Source organism: Mobula hypostoma, chromosome 2 (genome assembly GCF_963921235.1).
Source record: "Mobula hypostoma chromosome 2, sMobHyp1.1, whole genome shotgun sequence".
In the NCBI taxonomy this organism is placed as follows: domain Eukaryota; kingdom Metazoa; phylum Chordata; class Chondrichthyes; order Myliobatiformes; family Myliobatidae; genus Mobula; species Mobula hypostoma.
In genome coordinates, this window is record NC_086098.1 from 81,182,649 (window position 1) to 81,207,468 (window position 24,820).

Consider the following 24,820-nt stretch of genomic DNA (forward strand, 5'->3'; position numbering starts at 1 on the left):
GTCCTGATGAATTACTGCAGATTTACTCTCAGGAATTTTTAAGTTAAATTCTATCCGGCAAGGTAAAACTGGACTTCAGTGAGTAATGAGGTGGTAAACAGGTCCATTTGGAAGAGTCATTAATACTGTTACCAGTTGCCAAGGTGACAGTGTCAATAAATCTTGGAAAAGAATTGTCTAAATGAAGTTCAAACATTTTTCTGGAAATTACAGTGACCCTGCTTAGACACACTCAATTCCAGATTATTTAACTGTGCACAGTGTAAGGAGAAGCAAATAATTGTTACTCCAGATCTGACGCAGCACAAAAAAAACACAAAAGTTAAAGAACAAATAACAAGTTAAAAACACACAATAAATATAAATATATAAAATGGCTTATATACACAGTTTGATTGTATGTCCACTGACAAGAAATAATAAAGTAGTGGTGGAGTTAGTGGGTGGAGGTGTTGATCTGCCTTACTGCTTGGGGAAAGTAACTGTTTTTGAGTCTGGTGGTCCTGGTGTGGATGTTATGTAGCCTCCTCTCTGATGGGAGTAGGACCAACAGTCCATGAGCCAAATGGGTGGGATCCTTCATGATGTTACAGGCCCTTTCCCAGCACCTTTCTGTAGGTATGACCTTGATAGCATGTGGGCTCGAATACATTATCTAAATCAGCGGTCCCCAACCACCGGGCCACGAGGAAACGATATGATTTGGCGATAGGAGTCAGCTGCACCTTTCCTCATTCCATGTCACGCCCACTGTTGAGCTTGAATGCACGCAAGGTCATTACCCGCGCGTCATCCATGTCAGCGCGGGAAGGAGATCAACTCCATGAGCTTGCAAATGATGGCGGGCTGAAAAATATGTTTGACATAACATCTCTGCCAGCATTCCGGATCAAAGTCAAGGTTAAATATCCTGAGATAGTCGGGAAAGCACTGAAAATGTTGCTTCCATTTCCAACATATCTCTGCAAAGAATGCAACGAAAACTAAATTGGGGAATAGACTGGACATAAGGAACCCCTTCGAGTATCGCTGTCTCCCATCACCCCTCGATAGGACCGTCTTGTTGCAGGGAAACAAGACCAGGGCTCCCACTGATTCAGCGATATTGGTGCGTTGCAATGATTTTATATGTTCATACGAGGGAAATATGCGCTGTGTGTTTGATATCCAAACGTTACTTAAAATGTTATGATGCTATTATAAGTGACTTATATAACCATACAACAATTACAGCATGGAAATAGGCAATGTCGGCCCTTCTAGTCCGTGCCGAACGCTACTCTCACTTAGTCCCACCGACCTGCACTCAGCCCATAACCCTCCATTCCTTTCCTGTCCATATACCCATCCAATTTTTCTTTAACCTCTACCACTTCTACTGGAAGTTCGTTCAACACTTCAAGCTCCCCTGTCCTCCCCTGATAATTGTCTTATCGCTATATTCATGCGAGGAAAATATGCGCTGTGTGTTTAATATTAAATTCGTTAGATAAACCCTTTTAGAAATGAAATTGAGTGTATTAGCCACTTATCACCCATATTCCAGTCGTGATTAACCCACCGCCGCCGCCAGAATCGGCAAAAACAATTTTTAGGAAATCTGCACGTAAACGCATGCGCACTGGTGCCCACGCAAGGCTTGATGGTCATTGTAGTCTTTCTTGGGGTAAACCCAACGTATTTGACTGCTACTCTTGTACGTTGGCTACCCTACCCCACCCCCGGTCGGCCAGTCCGCAAGAATATTGTCAATATGAAACCAGTCCGCAGTACGAGAAAGGTTGGGGACCCCTGATCTAAATGGTACACAGGAACAGATAATGAAATTTTAATTTTAAACAAGCATTCAATTGACCATCAATGTATTGTTTAAATGGGATTTGGGGTAACCTGTGAAATGACTCCCTAACTTCAAAAACTGAAGGGACAAATATTTCATGCCAGAGGCATCAGTAATTCAGGATGACACACATAAGATGCCGGAGGAGCTCAGCAGGTCAGGCAGCACGTAAGACATTGAATAAACAATTGATGTTTCGGGCTGAGACCCTTCATCAGGACAGGAAAGGAATGAGGAAGAAGCCAGAATAAGAAGTTAGGAGGAAGGGAATGAGTGCAAGCTGGCAGGTGACAGGTGAGACCAGGTGAGGGGGAAGAGGATGGGTTGGGGATGTAGGATGAAGTGAGAAGCTGGAAGGTGACAGGTGGAAAAGGTAAAGACTGAAGAAAAAGGAATCTCATAGGAGAGAAGAGTGGACCATGGGAGAACAGGAAGGAGGAGGTGCACCAGAGGCATGTGAGAAGAGAAGCGGTAAGAGGGGAGCCAGAATGGAGAATGGAAAAAGAGAGAAGAGGGGGAAGAAATGAACAGAAATTAGAAAAATCAATATTCATGCCATCAATTTAGAGGCTACCCAGACAGAATATGAGGTGTTGCTCCTCCAACCTAAGAGTGGTCTCATTGTGGTAGTAGAGTTCATGGACTGACATGTTGGAATGTGAATGAGAAGTAGAATTAAAATGGTTGTCCACCAGGAAATTCCATCTGTTGTGGTGGATGGAGCGAAAGTGATTCAGGATGCATATCACCAAGGTGTTGTACATTAATGTGGTTTCATTAGAGAAAGAAGGGAGGAAAATAAACAAAAAATCTGCAGGCACTGGAAATTTGAAGTCAAAGGCAAACAACACAGGAAGCACTTGACGGGTCAGACAGTACCTGTGGAGAAACATTAGCAGCAAATAAAATGCTGGAGGAACTCAGCAGGTCATGTGGAGGGAATTGTTCAGTCCATGCTTCAGGATAAGACCCTTCATCTGGACTGTCAGAAACACAGGGTTCTGAAAAATGAGCAATATCCAGCCAAGGATGGTTTACAGATAATGGCGGTTAACCCAGGCAAGAAAAGTCTTTGAAGAGCATAGCTTCCCTTTGTACAGCAGGGAACCTGAGTCATTTGGCATATGGAGACAAGATGAGGATGTAACAGAAGAATGCAAGACACACACAATTATTTTACTAACTTCACAGTTAGTTTAGGTTATTAACTTGTAGTTTCTAGTGACTTTAAACTGATGGTCACTGTATTATGATGGTCATTGATCTTGCAGATAAAGAATTTGAACATACAGTGTTCATCAAATGGTCAATAATTGAATCCACTAGTCCATTCTGTATAAAAGTTGCATTTCTCTGTGCAGAACTGTCTGGTGACAGGGACCATGCTGTTCTCCCTGTGCATCAGAAAATGAAGTGTGATTGAGGAATAGAACATAGAGAACATAGAACATAGAATAGTACAGCACAGTATAGGCCCTTCGGCCCACAATGTTGTGCCGACCCTCAAACCCCACCTCCCATATAAGCCCCCACCTTAAATTCCTCCATATACCTGTCTAGTAGTCTCTTAAACTTCACTAGTGTAACTGCCTCCCCCACTGACTCAGGCAGTGCATTCCACGCACCAACCACTCTCTGAGTAAAAAACCTTCCTCTAATATCCCCATTGAACTTCCCACCCCTTACCTTAAAGCCATGTCCTCTTGTATTGAGCAGTGGTGCCCTGGGGAAGAGGTGCTGGCTATCCACTCTATCTATTCCTCTTATTATCTTGTACACCTCTATCATGTCTCCTCTCATCCTCCTTCTCTCCAAAGAGTAAAGTCCTAGCTCCCTTAATCTCTGATCATAATGCATACTCTCTAAACCAGGCAGCATCCTGGTAAATCTCCTCTGTACCCTTTCCAATGCTTCCATATCCTTCCTATAGTGAGGTGACCAGGACTGGACACAGTACTCCAAGTGTGGCCTAACCAGAGGTTTATAGAGTTGCATCATTACCTCGCGACTCTTAAACTCTATCCCTCGACTTATGAAAGCTAACACCCCATAAGCTTTCTTAACTACCCTATCCACCTGTGAGGCAACTTTCAGGGATCTGTGGACATGTACCCCGAGATCCTTCTGTTCCTCCACACTACCAAGTATCCTGCCATTTACTTTGTACTCTGCCTTGGAGTTTGTCCTTCCAAAGTGTACCACCTCACACTTCTCCGGGTTGAACTCCATCTGCCACTTCTCAGCCCAATGAGTTTAAGTTTTCAGAGTCCAGTTAATGAGCAACAACACCAGTGCATCCTTAGTTCCCGTTGGTAGTTAACACAAACTATTTCAATGTATGTATTGATGATTAGAGACATAGAGTACTGCAGCACAGAAACAGACCCTGGCCCTCCACTGCCTGTAAGTTCTTCTCTTTGCCAACAAGTGATCCCATTACTCCAATTGTTTCAAAATAATGAATATGTTTCAAATGCTGCAGCAAAACTCCGTGCATGGGAACGTGAAATAAATGTTTAATGAGTGCTTTGTCAACAGTACATTTACATAATAGAAAGTTGGCTATTTTTGCGCATTATTGCAATGCTGCACAAAACAAAAATCCAGTTCTCTGAATGCAGCTCTACAGAATTGAATGAACTCCATATTGGCTTCAAAAAGTTTGTAGATACAGTAGGTAGTAGATGGATAGATAGATAGATAGATAGATAGATAGATAGATAGATAGATAGATAGATAGATAGATAGATAGATCAACAGATAAAGGTATCATCACCACCCAGGCCATACTCTCTTCTCACCACCGCCATCAGGAAGGAGGTATAGGAGCCTCAGGACCTACCCCACCAGGTTCAGGAATAGTTATTACCCTTCAACAATCAGGCTCTTGAAACAGGGGGGATAAATTCATTCAACTTCACTCACCCCATCACTGAACCGTTCACACATCCTATGGACTCACTTTCAAGCATTCTTCATCTCACGTTCTCGATATTTATTGTTTGCTTGCTTGTTTATTTATTTATTTATCTGTCCATCTACCTACCTATTTATTTATCATTTCTTTTTTTTCTTTTTGAATTTGCACAGTTTGGCATCTTTTGCACATTGGTTGTTTGTCTTATATGTGGTCTTTCATTGAATTTATAATTTTTTGGGGATTTACTGTAAATGTGCACAAGAAAATGAATCTCAGGACTGTATATGGTGACATATATGTACTTTGATAATAAATTTACTTTGAACTTTGAGGTACATAGGTCTGCACACATGCATGTATGCAGATAGGGGTGCAGGTAAATATGCATAATGCAAGGTTACACACGAGTAGAGGTACATCCCTCAGCAGCATTACTTATTATCTGCAGCTCAATAAAAGATCATAAACCCAACATATCACCTAACTCCATCTTGTCAAAATTTGCTGTGGATAGAACATAATCTTGTATACCTCTATCAAATCTCCCCTCATTCTCCTATGTTCCTATTCAACCTTTCCCTATAGCGCAGGTCGTCAAGACCCAGCATCACCAACTTTGCAAATTTTCTCTGCGCTCTTTCAATTTTATTGATATCTTTCCAGTAGATGGGTGACCAGAACTGCACACCATGCTCCAATTTAGGCCTCACCCGTGTTTTATACAACTTCAATATAACATCCCAACTCCTGCACTCAATATACTGATTTATGAAGGGCAGTGTGCCATTGAGTGAGCTGGTCTAAAAGTTCAACTCATTGTCCTGCTTCAATACTGACAATCCTTTGTCCTGTTTTTCGCAAAATAGGTTCGTATCCAACAGTTGTAAAGAGAGCTTTTGGCATATTGGCCTTCATAAATCAAAGTATTGAATTCAAAAGTTGGTGTGTTATGTAAAAGACATCGGTGAGGCCACATTTGAACATTGTGTACAGTTCTTGTCACCTACCTACAGGAATGATATTAATAAGATTGAAAGAGTACAGAGAAAATTTACAAGGACGATGAGAGGATTTGAGGTGCTGAGTTACAGGGAAAGGTTGAACAGGTTAGGACTGCATTCCCTGGAGTTGAGGAGAATAAGGGGAGATTTGTTAAAGGTACAGTGGATTCTGGCTAAATGGGACCTCGGCGGGACTCATACAATTTGGCCCAATTCAGCAGCTCTCCCATATAACCATATAACAATTACGGCACGGAAACAGGCCATCTCGGCCCTTCTAGTCCATGCCAAACTCTTACCCTATCCTAGTCCCACCGACCTGCACTCAGCCCATAACCCTCCATTCCTTTCCTGTCCATATATCTATCCAATTTAACTTTAAACGACAACATAGAACCTGCCTCAACCACTTCGCTGGAAGCTCATTCCACACAGCTACCACTCTCTGAGTAAAGAAGTTCCCCCTCATGTTACCCCTAAACTTTTGCCCTTTGACTCTCAATTCATGTCCTCTTGTTTGAATCTCCCCCCACTCTCAATGGAAAAAGCCTATCCACGTCAACTCTATCAATTCCCCTCATAATTTTAAACACTTCTATCAAGTCCCCCCTCAACCTTCTACGCTCCAAAGAATAAAGACCTAACTTGTTCAACCTTTCTCTGTAACTTGCGAGATGAAACCCAGGCAACATTTTAGTAAACCTCCTCTGTACTCTCTCAATTTTATTGACATCTTTTCTATAATTCGGTGACCAGAACTGCATACAATACTCCAGATTGGCCTCACCAATGCCTTATACAAATTCAACATTACTTCCCAACTCCTATACTCAATGCTCTGATTAATAAAGGTCAGCAAACCAAAAGCTTTCTTCACCACCCTATCCACATGAGATTCCATCTTCAGGGAACTATGCACCATTATTCCTAGATCCCTCTGTTCTACAGCATTCTTTAATGCCCTAACATTTACCATGTATGTCCTATTTTGATTAGTTCTACCAAAATGTAGCACCTCACATTTTTCTGCATTAAACTCCATCTGTCATCTTTCAGCCCACTCTTCTAACTGTCCTAAATCTCTCTGCAAGTTTTGAAAACCTACCTCATCATCCACAACACCACCTATCTTAGTATCATTTGCATACTTACTAATCCAATTTACCACCCCATCATCCAGATCATTAATATATATTACAAACAACATTGGACCCAGTACACACCGCTACACACGGTCCTCCAATCTGACACACAGTTATCCACCACTACTCTTTGGCGTCTCCCATCCAGCCACTGCTGAATCCATTTTACTACTTCGATATTAATGCCTAACGATTGAACCTTCCTAACTAACCTTCCGTGTGGAACCTTGTCAAAGGCCTTACTGAACTCCATATAGACAACATCCACCGTTATACCCTCGTCAACTTTCTTAGTAACCTCATCAAAAAATTCAATAAGATTTGTCAAACATGACTTTCCACACACAAATCCATGTTGACTGTTCCTGATCAGACCCTGTCTATCCAGATAGTTATATATACCATCTCTAAGAATACTTTCCATCAAATTACCCACCACTGACACCAATTAGTTGAAGTTTCATGGAAATAGTTAAAAATGTATAAAAAACACAAACTAATTTTTAACTGAGTAACGAATGATGTATTAAAATAAATACAGAACAAGTTAGAACACACCCAATACTTCTGGTGATTGTCCATCTTACATGAAAGCTGTGTGGAAGTGTTTTTAAAGCGGAGCAGTTCACTCTCTCGACCTGGGAGGTCTGGGTCCAATGATACAAGTAGATGTCACAACTGGGGTCTTCCGTGGCTGCAGTGGATAAACGTGACTTCCTCTGAGCCCCGTCATGCCCTTCACTCTCAATGGAGAATTCAGAGCCTCCTTCGGAGCTGTTGGACCTCCCTGTAGCTCTCGTCTGCCCAGTCCACCAGAGCAGACTTCGCATGCTATGACCTGCATGTCCTTCTCTCACTGTGGTAGGAGACCCACTGGCTACCCTCACTTGGTTAAGTGGTGTACTGGAGTGTGGCCACTGTCACATACAAACAGCTACTTGGAGCCACAGGTGAGAACTGAGTGTCTGCGAGGACCGAAGATAATGTTCAAGATGATTGTCAATGCCTTCAAATCCTTTGTAGTTCCTAACTTGTTAAAGCTGTGAAATCATTTTACTTTCACTTCCTGCCATTTCTGGCATTTCCAATGCTTAAAACGACAGTGAACAAAACAGTTCTGAATTATCTTACTGCTTATTTCTCGCTAACTATCGATGAGAGTTCCTTTTTTGAACACAAACACATACAAAATGACGCTATTTAAAAACTGTTTGCTCTGAACTTAGTGTCGCGCCAATCGGCCACACAAGTGCACACCACTGACATTAGCTAGAAACTGTTGGGCCATAATCTCCTGTCCCAATTAAGCTGTACTGTGTCCCAAATAAATGAAGGGAACCTCAACTACTTTCTCGATTAGTTTTTGTTCTTGAAGAGTTGTCCCAAATAAGCAGCTGCCCCAATTAATCAATTGCCCAATTAACAGGAATCCACTGTACATAAAGTTATGAGGGGTTTAGAACAGGTAAATGCAAGTAAGCTTTTTCCCACTGAGGTTGGATGAGACTAGACTAGAGGTCATGGGTTAAGAGTGAAAGATAAAAAGTTTAAGCGAAACCTGAGGGGGAACTTTTTCACTCAGAGGGTGATGTGAGTGTAAAACGTGCTACCAGCAGTGGTGTTGGATGCAGGTTCAATTTCAACATTTAAGAGAAGTTCGGATGGGAGGGATATGGATGGCTACTGTCCAGGTGCTGATTGATTGGTCTATGCAGAATAATAATTTGGCATGAACTATGTGGGCCAAAGATCCTGTTTGTGCTGTAGTCCTCAGTGACTCTATGACTACAGTGGACTAACAGGTAAACAACACCTTGATCTATGAGTGTTGTCCTCCTTTACCAGTTAATTCAACACAACACATCATATTTCTCTGATTAATCATCCAGATATAAGATGAATTTCAAGATAAATTTTTGTCTATCACTTGTACATCAAAACATACAGTGAAATGTGTTGTTTGCACCAATGGCCAGCATAGTTCAAGTATGTGCTGGGGGCAGCCCACAAGTGTCACCATGCGTCTGGCACCAACAGAGCATGCCCACAACTCACTAACCCTTTACTCACCCAACGAAGGGTCTTGGCCCAAAATGTTGACTGTTTGCTCCTCTCCATAGATGCTGCCTGACCTGCTGAATTATTCCAGCATTTTGTGTGTGTTACCCTTTACTAACCTGCACATTTTTGTAATGTAGGAAGAGGCCAGAGCATGCAGTCATGGGGAGAACAGACAAGTTCCTTTCAGGCAGCAGTGGGAATTAAACCCTGATCTTCCAATCACTGGTGCGGTAAAGCATTACACTAACTGCTACACTACCATACAGCCCCAGGAAGAGTCTCGAGTTAAATCTGAGTAGGATATTGCGAGTATGCTGTCTTAATATAGGCAGGTGGGGGTGAAGCCTATGAGATTTATATATTTATGCATATTTTATTCCATATCCATACTCTAGGTTTATATTTTATAAAATTCTTTATTCTTAAATATTGTTGTTTTTAGTGTTCATTGCACGGACATATTAGGGCACCATGGTAGCACTTAGTGCAACGCTATTACAACTTGAAGCATCGGAGTTCAGACTTCAATTCCAGCATCCTCTGTAATAAAGTTCGTACATTCTTCCACATGTGCGGGGGTTTTCTCCGGGTGCTCTGGTTTCCTCCCACAGTCCAATAACATACTGGTTAATCGGTTAATTGGTCATTGCAGGCTGTCTTGTGATTAGGCTAGAGTTAAATCGGTGGGTTGCTGGGTGGCACGGCTTGGTGGGCCAAAAGGGCCTTTTCTCCAAATAAACGAAATTAACACAACACAACAATTTCCTAACACATAGAAACATAGAAAGCCTACAGCACAATACAGGCCCTTCAGCCCACAAAGCTGTGCCAAACATGTCCTTACCTTCGGGTTACCCATAGCCCTCTATTTTTCTAGGCTCCATATACCTATCCAGAAATCTCTTAAAAGACCCTATCGCATCTGTCGTTGGCAGCCCATTCCACGCATTCAGCACTCTCTGCGTAAAAAACTTATCCCTGACGTCTCCTCTGTACCTACTTCCAAGCACCTTAAAACTGTGCCCTCTTGTGTTAGCCATTTCAGCCCTGGGGAAAAGCCTCTGACTATCCACATGATCACTGCTTCTCAGTACCTTGTACACCTCTATCAGGTCACCTCTCATCCTCCGTCGCTCCAAGGAGAAAAGGCCGAGTTCACTCAACCTATTCTCATAAGGCATGACCTCCAAACCAGGTAACATCCCTGTAAATCTCCTCTGCACCCTTTCTATGGTTTCCACATCCTTGCTGTAGTGAGGTGACCAGAACTGAGCACAGTACTCCAAGTGGGGTCTCGCCAGGGTCCTATATAGCTGCAACATTACCTCTCGGCTCCTAAACTCAATCCCACGATTGATGAAGGTCAATGCACCAAATGCCTTCTTAACCACAGAGTCAACCTGCGCAGCTGCTTTACATGTAAATATATACGGCGAATAAAGTTGATCCTTGATTCTTTCGGTGTGGAGATTGCAGATGAGACCATGACTACTGTGATGAACAGGAGGCAGTCTGACAGGAGGAACTCTGGGGAGATCCAAGGAGAATCATTTCCAAAATCACACAGGCAGCACTTTTGAAACGTGTACTTACTTCAGCAATGGGCAATCAACCCACAACCCAAGAATAAATAGTAAAATACACAGTGGGATAGCTGGCGTGTATCCAGGGTGAAGGAAGAGAATGGTAACTTTTTATAGTAAAAAAAGACACAAAGTGTGTCGGTAGCCTCTGATGCATCTCTCTGATTTAAAACATGCTGCAATCCCTCTATCCCAAGTGCTCTTGGTAGGGTGGAGCCAGATAGAAACATAGAAAATAGGTGCAGGAGTAGGCCATTCGGCCCTTCGAGCCTGCACCGCCATTTATTATGATCATGGCTGATCATCCAACTCAGAACCCAGCCTTCCCTCCATATCCCTGACCCCCGTAGCCACAAGGGCCATATCTAACTCCCTCTTAAATATAGCCAATGAACTGGCCTCAACTGTTTCCTGTGGCAGAGAATTCCACAGATTCACCACTCTCTGTGTGAAGAAGTTTTTCCTAATCTCGGTCCTAAAAGGCTTCCCCTTTATCCTCAAACTGTGACCCCTTGTTCTGGACTTCCCCAACATCGGGAACAATCTTCCTGCATCTAGCCTGTCCAATCCCTTTAGGATTTTATACGTTTCAATCAGATCCCCCCTCAATCTTCTAAATTCCAACGAGTACAAGCCCAGTTCATCCAGTCTTTCTTCATATGAAAGTCCTGCCATCCCAGGAGTCAATCTGATGAACCTTCTTTGTACTCCCTCTATGGCAAGGATGTCTTTCCTCAGATTAGGGGACCAAAACTGCACACAATACTCCAGGTGTGGTCTTACCAAGGCCTTGTACAACTGCAGTAGTACCTCCCTGCTCCTGTACTCGAATCCTCTCGCTATAAATGCCAGCATACCATTCGCCTTTTTCACCGCCTGCTGTACCTGCATGCCACACACTTTGCAATAAAATTTGACTAAGCACTTTTTAATTGACAGGCTGCTTTGCGATATAACTGGGCTCATTCCCCACAATGCACCTCCTCCAATCCTGACATCCTGAAAACTCTTGCCCCGAAACAAGTTTATAACCCTGAAGTGATATAAATGAAGGATGTAGATACTCAAGATGGCACCAAGCTGTGACCACCGTTGAGGTCGCAGCTCAGTTTTAATTGTTTTTTCCTGGTTTTTTGGGGTTTGAGAAGATAGTTTTGTGGACAGAGGGGTGTTGGGGATACATCAATCAATAAGGCCTAGTGTGGGAGTTCCATCATCAGCAGGTCCAGAGTTCAAGGCCTAGTGTTCAGTGATCAACACCAGAGGGTCAAATTGCAAGTACGGAAGTTGAGGTCTATTGGATGGAGCCCTGTGTCTGTAAATCTCTGTGAACACTCTTGTCTGATGGGAAACCAAGATCACTGGAGGCTGGAGGCCGAAGAAGATGGTCTGTTTTGGGAATAGAGGACTGTTTGTGCATGGATGAGAGGGAGGTTTTTTTTTGTTGTTTCATTGCTTGTTGTGTTCTGTTTTGCTGTGTTCCTATTGTTCTGCCAAACGTCATGGGCATGCTATTTTGGCGCCGGAATCTGTGGTGACTCTTGCAGGCTGCCACCAATACACCCTCAGGTTTGTTGGTTGTCAATGCAAACAACACATTTGACTGTATTTTACAAAGTACGCTTGATAAATAAACTTGAATCTTGAATCTTCTGTTCTGAATCAGAAAATGTGTCCCAGCCTCAAGTTTCTACTCTGGGTCCACGATCAACCTGGCACAAAACAAACTTGCTTTCTGAAGTTAATTTTTTTTCTCTCTTAAGTTTGCTTGACAGCTTATTTGCATACTGCTGAAAGCAATATTTTTGAATATATCAGTGTAATAACCTGGTGCAGTTTTATTAATTCATTTGCAAATTGTTTTCCTGCAAAATTGTAAGCTTTTTTAACCCAAGTGGCTAAACTTTGGTCAATGACTTACTTCTTTTAACGTATAACTTTCAAGTAGTATCTAGGCCCAGTTAGGTTTATGGGACTACAGTAGCCAGATTCAAAATCAAATTAAAGATCAATGGTCAGAGATTTCAAATGTTAAACACATGAGATTCTGCAGATGCTGGAAATCTTGAGTAACACACACAAAATGCTGGAGGAACTCAGCAGGTCAGTCAGCATCAATGGAGGGGAATGAACAGTTGATGTTTCAGGCCAAGACTCTTCGTTATGACTGAAAAGGAAGGAGCCAGAAGCCAATGCAGGTACCTGAGATCATCGCTGCAACCTTCTTCACTGTCCACTCTATTAATTTTGGTGCCATCTGCAAACCTACTAGTTATTGCCACCTACATCCTCATCCAGATCCTTAATATAGATGACAAACAACAGGGGCACCAATCCCTATGGCACACCACTGGTCACAGGCCTCCAATATGAAAAACAACCCTCCCTTCCCACCCTCTGGCCCATTCCCTCAAGCTGGAACTCCCACTGGAAACCATGTGATCTAACCTTCTAGACAAGCCTTACCATACGTTGGGTGAGATGGAAGTCAGTTACCAGGTAGCCACCCACCAAATGTGGCCTCTGCTGCCTCTATCATGATATTCAGCTTCAGATTCAGATTCATTTATTTATCTCCTGTACATCAAAACAGGCATCAAAGAGCATCATCTGCGCCAATGACCAACTCAAGAATATGCTGCGGACGGACCACAGGTGTCACTACACGTTCTGGTGGCAACATAGCATGCCCACAGTGTTCAGCAGAATAACAACAACAGCAACAGCAAAACAAAATAAAAAAAATACAAGCAATTCTGCAGTTGTTGCAAATCTAGAGTAACACACACAAAAGGCTGGAGGAACTCAGCAGGTTAGGTAACATCTGTGGAAAGAATTAGAGAGTCAACATTTCAGGCTGAGAGCCTTTATCAGAACAGCAAAACAAGCCCTTTCCTCCCTCCTACTAACACACACACAGAAGTCTCCTACCCTAAGACTGGTATCTCCACAGTCCCAGACTGGCAAATATCAAAGCTCCAGCTGACCCAGGGCATTGACCATTGGATCTTGACTTCAGGACTCGTCAACATTGGTATTCAACCTTCGGGCTTTGATCTCCAGTATGGACTATATTACATAGCCCTGAAATCACAAACATCATCAGGCCTGTGACTTCCAGACACACTGACCCAGCGGCTTTGACCATCGGGCCTCAATGTTCGGAATCACCTACATTGCTATTCAACATTTGGGCTTTGATCTCCAGTATTCACACCAAGACTTGCGAACCACAAGACTTGGAACTCCAGGCCCCAAACTCACATGGTATTTGAGGCCCAGAGTTTAATAGATATTCTTTCCATATTCCCCCTTACTCGCTCACGGATCGATTTAAGTTTCACCTCCCTTTCTAAAGTTCCCCCCACTTGTTTTGTCCATGTGCACTGTCCGACAGCTGAGGGAGAAGCTGCTCTTGGAAGCAAACCCACCTAGAAGTGACTCCTTACAAACAGACCACTTAGCATTCATTTTAAGAAGGCTAAAATATAAAAGCAAGATTGTAATGCTGAACCTTTATAAGGCATTGGTCAGACATTGGGCCCCTTATCTAAGAAGGGATGTGCTGGCATTGGAGAGGATCCAAAGAAGGCTCATGAAAATGATTGTGGGAATGAAAGGGTTAATATACAAAGAGCATTTGACAGCTCTATCCCTGTACTTGCTGGGATTTAGAAGAATGAAGGGGAATTTCATTGAAACCTTCCAAATATTGAAAGGCTGAGATAAGAGTGGAGGTGGAGAGGAAGTTTCCATTAGTGGAAAAGTCTAGGACTAGAGGGCACAGCCTCAGAATACAAGGTTGTCCCTTTAGAACAGAGATGGGAGTGAATTTCTTTAGTTTGAAGATGCTGAATCTGTAGGATTCGTTGCCACAGACGGCCGTGGAGGTGAAGTATTTGGGTGTATTTAAAGCGGATGGTGATAGGTTCTTGATTAGTAAGGGCATCAAGGGATATGGGCAGAAGGCTGGAGTCTGGGATTGAGAGGGATGGTAAATATGGTTCAACATGTCCATGTTACCTGGTTCAGCATTGTGCTGAGTTCTCCTATGGGATAGGAGCAATGACACCTGCAGTTTGTGAAATCACTGCATAACATCAGAAAGCACAGCCCACAGCAGATCTCCTCTTCTCTTCCCGGCATCCTGATACCATGCCAGAACATTCTCACCAATAAATCATCTTCAGCCTGAAATTATGAAACAGCTGTTTTCCCTTCACTAACTGGAAAGCTGATAAACTCTTATCACAACATGTGCCAAATTAAAAGATCATTTCAAGCATTTCTCAAAGTTAAACATTCCTCAGGGATTTAATTAGATCCAATTCATATCACAACTGTAAATGGTGAGAGTTTGTTTTGGCTTGAAATGTAGAAAACGAAAGCTACATAGAACCGTCACTTGATGAAATCTATTGTTAAATTCTAACACACTCCAAAGAGTTAGGAAGGATTATATTGCCTGGGATGAGAGAAAAATTAGACCGTGTTATGGCTGTTGTATACCAGCTGATGGCATGAATGGTGAGGGTGCAAAGGCATTGATTCATACAGCATAGAAACAGGCCACTCAGCCCATCTTGCCTATGCTGACTATTGCATCTGTCTATATGAATCCTATTTGCCTGCATTAAGGTTGCATCCTTCTATACACTGTGTATTGAAGCTTCTATCTAAGTGTCTCTTAAATTTTGTGACTGTACCCACTTCCGACACCTCCTCTGGTACATTCCAGACAACAAGGATACTGTATTGGACGGCACTGTAGTATAGCAGTTAGTGTAATGTTATTACAGCGCCAGCAACCAGGATTCAACTCCATTGCTGCCTGTAAGGAGTTTGTAAATTTTTCCCATGACTACATGGTTTTCCTCTGGGTGCTCTGGTTTCCTCCCACATTCCAAAAGACCTAAAGGCTAGAAAGTTGTGGGCATGACACTTGCGTGCTGCCGCCATATACCTCTCACTATGTACTATCTTCAGATTCGTTTTCTTGCAAGCATTTAGAGGAAAATAAAGAAATACAATAGGATTTATTGTGCAAAATTGGTGGTAGTGGGAATGAGAAGAAAGGATGGCCTGGATGATGAGGGGCTTGATGATGGATGCTGCTTTCTTGTGGCAGCGTTTTTTATAGATGTTCTCAATGGTAGGGAAGGATTTGCCTGTGATGGACTGGGATGTATCCATCACTTCCTGTACTTTTCCATTCCTGGGCAATGGTGTATCCATATCAGGCTGTGATGCAACCGGCCACTGTGCATCTATAGAAGTTTGTCGAAGGTTTAGATGACATGCTGAATCTACACAAACTTCAAAGAAAGTAGAGATGCTGTCACAACTTCTTTCTGATGGCATTTATGAGCTGGTCCCAGTACAGGTCCTCCGAAATGTTAACACTAAGGAATTTAAAGTTACTGACCCTCTTCACCTTTAACCCCCTAATAAGGACTATCTCATGGACCTCTGGTTAGGGCAGCTTTCACGTGAGAAGGGAACTTCGTTAAGCCCTGGTTTAAACTGACTCCGATCTCCTTGCCCTCTACAGATATCATCGTACTGATCGCCTCCATCGCAGTCATTGCCGCCGGCACTCAGCAGAACATTTTCGCCACATCTGCCCTCCGTAGTCTTCGCTTCCTGCAGATTCTCCGCATGGTGCGCATGGACCGCCGAGGGGGCACTTGGAAGCTGCTGGGCTCCGTGGTCTATGCACACAGTAAGGTGGGTGAGCGGGGTCATCGACCACACCCCATCTCATCTTACCACCCCCCATCATATTCCACTAATTGTACGGCAGCACAGAGGTTAGTGCAATTGCTTTACAGTACCAGTGATTACCAATCGGGTTTCTACTCTGTGAAACAAATCTGCCACAGAGACACCAGACTTCGATGCAAAAATCAGTTTCCTTTTGCCAGAGGTTACACTACATTTTTTTAAGCAACAAATAATCTGCTGTCAAAACTCAGCAGGTCAAGCAGCATCTGTTTCAAAGTTCAAAGTAAACTTATCATCAAATTACATATATGTCACCATGTACAACCCTGAGATACATTTTCTTGCAGGCATTCATAGTAAATAGAAAGAAGCACCGTAGAATCAAGGAAAAACTGTATGTGACAGAGATGGGAAAACGACCAGTGTGCACAAGACAATTATCTATGCAAGCACAAAAAGAAAAGAATGATAATATTAATAAATAAACAAATAAATAGATAAATAAACAATATATCTCAAATAGACAAGTTGTAGATGTTAAGTCTTGTAACCCCAAAACTAATTGAAAGGAAAACAGCAAAAGAACCGGGAGATAACTTGTATATGTTCATTTTTTTACTTCAAGTGAGGCACGCACGGATCATGCGGTAGTGCCATGACTTACGCAATTCACTTATTTTTACATATAACCCATAATGAATTATTTAAACAAACAAAGAATGCTTAATCAACAGTATATTTACAAGATTACTCAAGTATTACTGAAATATTAAAGATAAAACACTCCTCTCTGCTTAGCTACATTCTCCAGCTCAATAGAGGAGGATCCATCTCTACTTATACACACAATATATTATAGAATACAACTAGAGGCATCCACAGCCTAGCACATTTTAAATTTTGCCATTCAGGCCTAAAGATTTAATCACTGAGGAAGATTTATTACTCTTGTGGGATAACGTCTTTCCTGACAAGGGGAATCACCGGTTGGCAGGTGAGACTTGTGGCTGTGAAACATCCTCAGGTCCCAGGGCCTCCTCCATGGTGGTTGTAGGTGTTGACTTTGAGACAGCAGGATATGGTTCTGACAGCTCAGGATACCTTTCTTCACATTCCTTTTTCTTCTAGTTTGTACATCTTGATATTTGCAAGGCCCATTTAGTACACTGGAGTATTCTCTTATTAATCCTTCAATTGCTCCCTTTCCATCGTGATCTCTCTTCTTCGTTTCCTTATCCACAACATCATCTGAAAAACCTTCTGTTTTCGTATCACCATTGGGTCCTTTCTTTTTGCTCTTCCGTTCATCCAGCTGGGCTTTGGTCTTTGCAACTACTTTGACAAGCAGCTTTTTGTCTCCCACTTGAAGTTCATGAAATAACCTTAATGCATGCAGAGTCAATTTTGGTTCTCTATACTCACAAAAGCCAAATGCTTGCAACTTTACTGAAGCTCCTTGAGCTCTCTTCCAGCTTAAAACCAAACCACATTTTGCACACTGCCTATAAGAGGCTTTCTCAGATATGTTGCCTACAACAGTGGTCCCCAACCACCAGGCCGCGGACTGGTACCGGGCCACAGAGCATTTGCTACCGGGCCGCGAGGAAACGATATGATTTGGCGACATGAGTTAGCTGCACCTTTCCTCATTCCCTGTCACGCCCACTGTTGAACTTGAACGCACGCAAGGTAATTACACACGCGTCATCCATGTCAGCGCGGGAAGAAGATCAATTCCTCGAGCTTGCAAATGACGGCGGGCTGAAAAGTATGTTTGACATAACATCTCTGCCGGCATTCTGGATCAAAGTCAAGGCTAAATATCCTGAGATAGCCATGAAAGAACTGAAAACGTTGCCTCCATTTCCAACATATCTCTGCAATGAATGCAACGAAAACTAAATAGACTGGACATAAGGAACCCCCTTCGAGTATCGCTGTCTCCCATCACCCCTCGATAGGACCGTCTCGTTGCAGGGAAACAAGCCCAGGGCTCCCACTGATTCAGCGATCCTGGTGTGTTGCAATGATTTTATATGTTCATAGGGGAAAATATGTGCTGTGTGTTTAATATCCAAACGTTACTTAAAATGTTATGATGCTATTGACTGATAAGTGACTTATATAAACATATAACAATTACAGCACGGAAATAGGTAATCTCGGCCCTTCTAGTCCGTGCCGAAAATTACTCTCACCTAGTCCCACCGACCTGTGCTCAGCCCATACCCCTCCATTCCTTTCCTGTCCATATACCTATCCAATTTTTCTTTAAATAATATCGAACCTGCCTCTACCACTTCTACTGGAAGTTCTTTCGACACTTACTTCAAGCTCCCCATCCTCCCCTGATAATTGACTTATGCGCTGAGTTTAATATTAAATTCGTAGATAAACCCTTTTAGAAACGAAATTGAGTGTATTAGCCCCTTATTACCAACATTCCGGTCGTGATGAGCACCCCTCCCCCCACCGAACAGAATCGCCAAAAACGATTTGCAGAGAATAATATTGGCAGGTACACGCACGCGCAGGTCACGCATGCGCACTGGCGCTCGCGCAAGGCTTCATGGTCATTGTAGTCTTTTTCGGGGTAAACACAACGTATTTTTTGACTGCTACTCTTGTCCATTGACAACCCTACCCACCCCCCCCCCCCCGGGTCGGCCGGTCCGCAAGAATATTGTCAATATTAAACCGGTTCACAGCGCAAGAAAGGTTGGGGACCCCTGGCCTACAAAAACTGTTGTAGTCAGATCACTGCTTTCATCACTCTTGGAGCAGTATGGTCCTTCCTTCCTTTCTATCCAGAGGCACAGAGGTTGGCACCAACACCTGTTTACCCTCTGTCGGGCAATAGTTCAGGGTGTACAACATGGAGACTGTTGTGGCATCATCCAGTACTTTTCTTAATTCACTTTCAGTTGACTCTATTGCAGGAGTTGTGGCATACAAGTCGTGAATGAATCTCCAATCAAGTTGTTGCTGCCTCAGTCAGTCACATCCCACAATACTGGCCCTCTTGGTTTTACCACATGCAAGCCCAAGATGGCTTGTTGGTTGTTGTATTTCACTGTTACAAATGTCATTCCCACAGGAGTTATCTTTTCTCCAGTATAAGTTCTAGGTTGGATATCTGAAGGCTTCAGTTCAGTAGCTTTGAAATGCTGTTCAAATTCATTTTGTGGAATAACTGAGACAGCAAAGCTAGTTTCCAATTCCATTTTAATTAATTTGCCGTTCACTTCGGGTGAAAGCCATATTGCTTGTCTATTTGTCTATTGTTAGTCTTCACATTGTAATTCTCAAGACTACTCAATCGTGTGTCATTCACAACATTATCAGATTTTTCATCAACAACATGCAGGTAAGTGCTCTTTTTGAAACTGTAGCCTGATTTTTTATCTTTTTCTCTTCTCTGTGCAGTCCATCTATTTTTGTCTTCCCAACACGCTCTTTGTATGTATCCTACTTTGTTGCATTTTTTGCAAGTTTCACATTTAAACCGGCATTGGTTTGGTGTATGTGAACCCTGGTCACAAGAGTAACATGATTTGTTTGGCCAGGCAGGTCTCCATCTGGACACTGCAATTTTGTTCACGCTCATTTTCATTCATAATTGTGTCTCTGTTTGTTGTGTCCATTGACAGTGCTATTTCAACTGCTCTTTTAAATGCAAGTTGTGCTTGCTTCCATTAGGAGCTATTTTTGAATGCTTTCTTATCAGATTGCACAGACTAAATGATCTCTCAGTGCATCCTAAGCCCATCACTGAACAGGCAATGCTCAGACAATCTCTTCAATGCAGCCACATGTTCTGAAATGGACTCCCCTTTCTTTTGATTCCACTTATGAAACCTAAAACATTCTGCAATCAACAATGGTTTTGGTTCTAAATTTTCCTGCATTGCTTTCATGATATCAACAAGGTTAATTTCAGCTGGCAGTCAAACTTTGAAGCAAATTGTATGCCTTAAAATGCAATGCACTCAGCAAAATTGGTACTCATTTCTCATTGGCTATTTCACTTGCTTCAAAATACTATTCAAGTAGCTCAGTATACATGAACCAGTTACTCATTGTGTAAACAAATGCATCAATCTTTCCAAAGTAGCCAGCCAGTTCTGCTCATTTTTTAATGATTATTATCATCCTGTACTCACTATGAACCTGTGAACTCTTCCATTTCCTGCCTGATTTTAAACTCGATCGTGTCTTCCTTGCCGAAGAACACATACTGTGCTGCTTCTTTTAAAAACTTTTTTTAACTGCACCTCCACGGGTAGGTCGACGTCTCTGGTTTGTTTTAAAAATACCTCATCGCTACTGTTATGTTTTGTAACTCCAAAACATAAAAACTAATTGAAATGAAAGCAAGAGAGCCAGGAGATAACTCGTGTATTCTGTACTTACTTTAACTGAAGTGCACACGTACAGTATCATGTGGTAGCATCATGACATTCGCAATTCACTTTTTTTACATATAACCCATAATGAATTATCTAAACAAACAATGCTTAATCGACAACTTTTTACAAGATTACTCAAATATTACTGAAATATTAAATACACAACAGTAAAGTTTTGAAAAGTGAATCCATCGGTTGTAGAATCAGTTCAGTGTTTGGGTGAGTGAATTTGAGTAAAGTTATCCTCTCTAGTTCAAGAGCCTGATAGTTGAGTGGTAATAATTGTTCCTGAGCCTTGTGATATGGGACTTGAGGGTCCTTTACCTCCTTCCTGATGGCAGCAGTGAGAAGACAGTATGGCCTGGATAGTGGTTGGGGGACCTTGATGATGGATGCTGTTTTCCTGCATTAGCACGCCTTGTAAATTTGCTCAATGGTGGGTTGAGTTCTACCTGTGATGTACGGGGTGGTATTCACTACTTTTGTTGGGTTTTTTTTTCCCCTTCTAAGAGATTGGTGTTCCCATATCAAGCTGTGACGCACCCAGACAGTATACTCTCCACTGCGCATCTATAGAAGTTTTTCAAAGTTTGAGATGACAAGCTTTGCAAACTTCTAAAAAAGTAGAGGCGCTACTATGCCTTCTTTGTAATGGCAGTGACATGCTGTCCCCAAGGCAAATCTTCTGAAATGATAACACTGAGGAATTTAAGGTTGCCGACTCTCTCCAGCTCTGATCTCCTGACGAGGACTGGCTCTTGGACCTCTGGTTTCCTCCTCCTGCAGTCAATAACCAACTCCTTGGTTTTGTTGACATTGAATGAGAGACCATTGTTGTGGCCCCACTCAGCTAGATTTTCAATCTCCCTCCAGTATGCTGATATATCACCACCTTTGACAGCGATGTCATCAAAAAACTTAAATATGTCAAAAGTCAAAGGTTCATTTGTTTATCAAAGAATACAACTCTGAAATTCTTCTTCTCCAGGTAGTCATGAAACTAAGAAAGAAAAGAAAGGCAACATGGTCATCAACCCCCAAATCCCACCTCCCCGCACAAAAAAAATGAACAAAACAGAACAGACACATCCCCCAAATCCCCTTCCTTCCCCACACAATAAAAATGAGAAAGATAGGGTGAAAAACACAGAATATAAAAAACTATAAAACTGAAAAAAAGTCTATAGTTTAAGTCCATATCCAAAATGCAGAAAAACCTGAGCAACACTCTCCAGCACAGTAACAGGTTCTGCCGTCTCCAGGACAGAGCGATCAAACGACAGGCAGCCAGCGCTCACCCTCTGCACTCACCTCGATGCTTCAACCTCCCCCGTCAGTTTACTCGGCACACAATGGAAGATTTAATTGGTGAAATGAAGTCAAACATCAGCTTGCCCCCCATCTCTCAGCCTGCCCACTACAAGGTTCATGCACAATGCCTCTGTCTCCTGGAATCCTCTCAGAGACTGCAGAGCGCTGAAGCACCCAAACAATCTCCAAACTTCCACATTCACCACGATGTTTCAATCTCCCTCCCACTTTAATCGGCGAAGTGGAGTCAAACATCGGCAACACTTCGTTCTGCGGCCTGCCCGCCATGAGATTCGCTCACTCCGGCCCTGCCTCCCAGGATCCTCTCAGAGACTGCAGAGCGTTGGAACACCCAAACGGTCTCCAAACAGCAAATCACAGGCTCCAACAGTTCCAGAATCACATTCAAGATGAAAAACAAATGTAAAAGATATAAAAGAAGTGAACTATATGGCTTCATGATCTATCCAGAAGATGTCAACTGAAGGAGCATTGTACACAGTTGCCATCTTGACAGGGTCGGATCAAACCTCTGTATCAGGACCCTGCACCCACCCTGATTCAGGGCTACACAGTATTGTAGCAGTTCGCGTAACACCTCACTTTGTTGTTGTTCTGTTTTGTGCCTTGTGGTGCATCAGGCGACAGTTTTGCCGTTTCCTTAGCGTTGGTCTGTTTTTTATTAACGAGCCAAGTTGCTAGCTCGACGCTCAACCCAACACGGATGGAAAGCATACAAGGGGCCGGCCAGATTCGAACCTAGGACCATTCACCTCAAAGCCCGGTGCTGATGCTACTACACCACCAGCCGACAGCGTAACACTTTACATTGCCATCAATCACTGACTGTGGTTCAATTCCCACTGCTGTATGTAAAGAGTTTGCATGTCCTCCTCATGAATGAGTGGGTTTCCTCTGGGTGCTCTGGTTACCTCCCATATTCCAAAAATGTACAGGTTAGGGTTAGTGAGTTTTGAGCGTGCTCTGTTGGTGCCGAAAGTGTGGCAACATTTGCAGGCTGCTCCCAGCACATCCTTGAATTGTGTTGGTCACAAGACAATGCACTTCACTGTATCTTTTCCTGTATATGTGGCATATAAAGTTAAGCTTTAATCTTGCACCGGGATTTTACTCACTTATAACCTGACCACCTTTCCAAACTAACCCCTTCATTTTACACTCCTGTTCTGAGGCAAGAGGAGAGGTTAAAGTTCATAGTTCCCATCTCTACGTGGTGAACATTACTGGCCAGGACTACCCTCATGTTGGAATAATGCATAGAAAGAAGGTTTCAAAACAGAAAGCCACTCTTCACCGGGATCCTAAAGGTTCTAGGGGAACAAGGTACTGCATCACCTTGGCCAGAACACCAGGACCCGAGTATACAGCATCTAGGGATAGGAAACACGAGGTCAGTCAAGAGAGAAGTCTCTTCAGAGAGATGGTAGAAAGGGGTTAGTGCAGATGACAAAGTAAATTGGAGTTAGCATTGAGCAACACAAATTAGTTCCTTTTATAAAGTCAGTTTCTTCCCCCAGGCAGTTAATCTGATCAACCACTCGATTTAGCCCCACACCATCCCCCTCTATCTATTACCCCTGTCACTGTACTGTAAACACTTTAAACCACATTTTATAATGCTCTTTATTCGGTAAATACATGGTAGTATTTATGTATTTATGCATATTTTATTCCATATCTGTACTTTAACCTCTAACTTTATATTAGTCTTTATTCTTTATAATTGTTGAATGTTGTTTTTCTTATTGCATGTCAAGCCCTGACCAAAACAAAACAGTATGTTCCTGATACATGTAAATGTACAGTATCTAGTGAATAAAGCTGATCCTTAATCGGAATCAGAATCAGGTTTATTATCACTGATGTATGTTGTGAAATTTGTTGTTTTGCAGCAGTAGTACTGTGCAATACATAAAATATACTCCTCAGTTCATGAACTGCTTTCAGAAATCTGATGGCGGTGGGGGAGAATCTGTTCCTAAAATGTAGATCTTTAGTTTCCTGTAGGACCCTCATGGTAGTGATGAGCAGAAACCATGTCTTGGGTAGAGGGTGTCCATAATGATGGATGCCACCTGTTAGAGGCATTGCCTTTTGAATGCGTCCTCAGTGCTGGGGAGGCTAGTGACCATGATGGAGCTGGCCGAGTTTACAGACCTCTGCAGCCCTTGCAGCCACTGCAATACGATGTAGTGATCTTCTATATTGTTTTCTTTATTCATGTGAAAATTGGCCAGCATTTATTAGCCCCTGTACAAAGGAACCAATTACAAGTCAGCATCGATAGATCTGGAGCCACATAGACCAGAGCACATAAGGACAGTTGATTTCCTCTCCTAAATGGCATTAGTAAGCTTTTACAACTATCCGGTTACTTCAGAGTTATTGTTGTTGATGCTAGTGTTTAATTCTAGATTTATTTATGAGCACATGAGAAAATTGATGCAATGTGTGAGCATGTAATTGAAGCCTCAGGAAGGACAGCTGGTGTGGTACCTCTGGTTCCAAAGTCCAACCACCAGAGGGGATTTTCCACATCTCGTGTCTGGGTCTGTTGCCATTGATAGAGACTGATTCTTGGGATTAGTCAACAATCCACTATTCACATATCAAGTAGCTCCCAGAATGGTCAAAGGAAAGCAGTTGCACTGTGTGCATTTCCATCTGGAAATTCCTGAGGTACTGTGGACCACTTCCAGAATATAATATTTCCCAACTTACTCATTAACCAATGAATCACCAGGTTGATTTCGCACACCAGGGAATCGAACTCAGATTCAGATTTATTTATCGCATCTATGTTGAAAC

The 24,820-nt window shown here is 42.6% G+C and overlaps 1 protein-coding gene across 2 annotated transcripts in view; it reads left to right on the forward strand.

Annotated features, from left to right (window-relative positions):
* Positions 1 to 24,820, forward strand: part of LOC134341426 (potassium voltage-gated channel subfamily KQT member 5-like) — a 339,156-nt gene that overhangs the window by 257,668 nt on the left and 56,668 nt on the right. For both annotated transcript variants that reach the window (XM_063039282.1, XM_063039289.1), the window contains exon 4: positions 16,099 to 16,274. In XM_063039282.1, the coding sequence (XP_062895352.1) occupies positions 16,099 to 16,274 (176 nt within the window). The remainder of the gene's footprint in view (positions 1 to 16,098; positions 16,275 to 24,820) is intronic.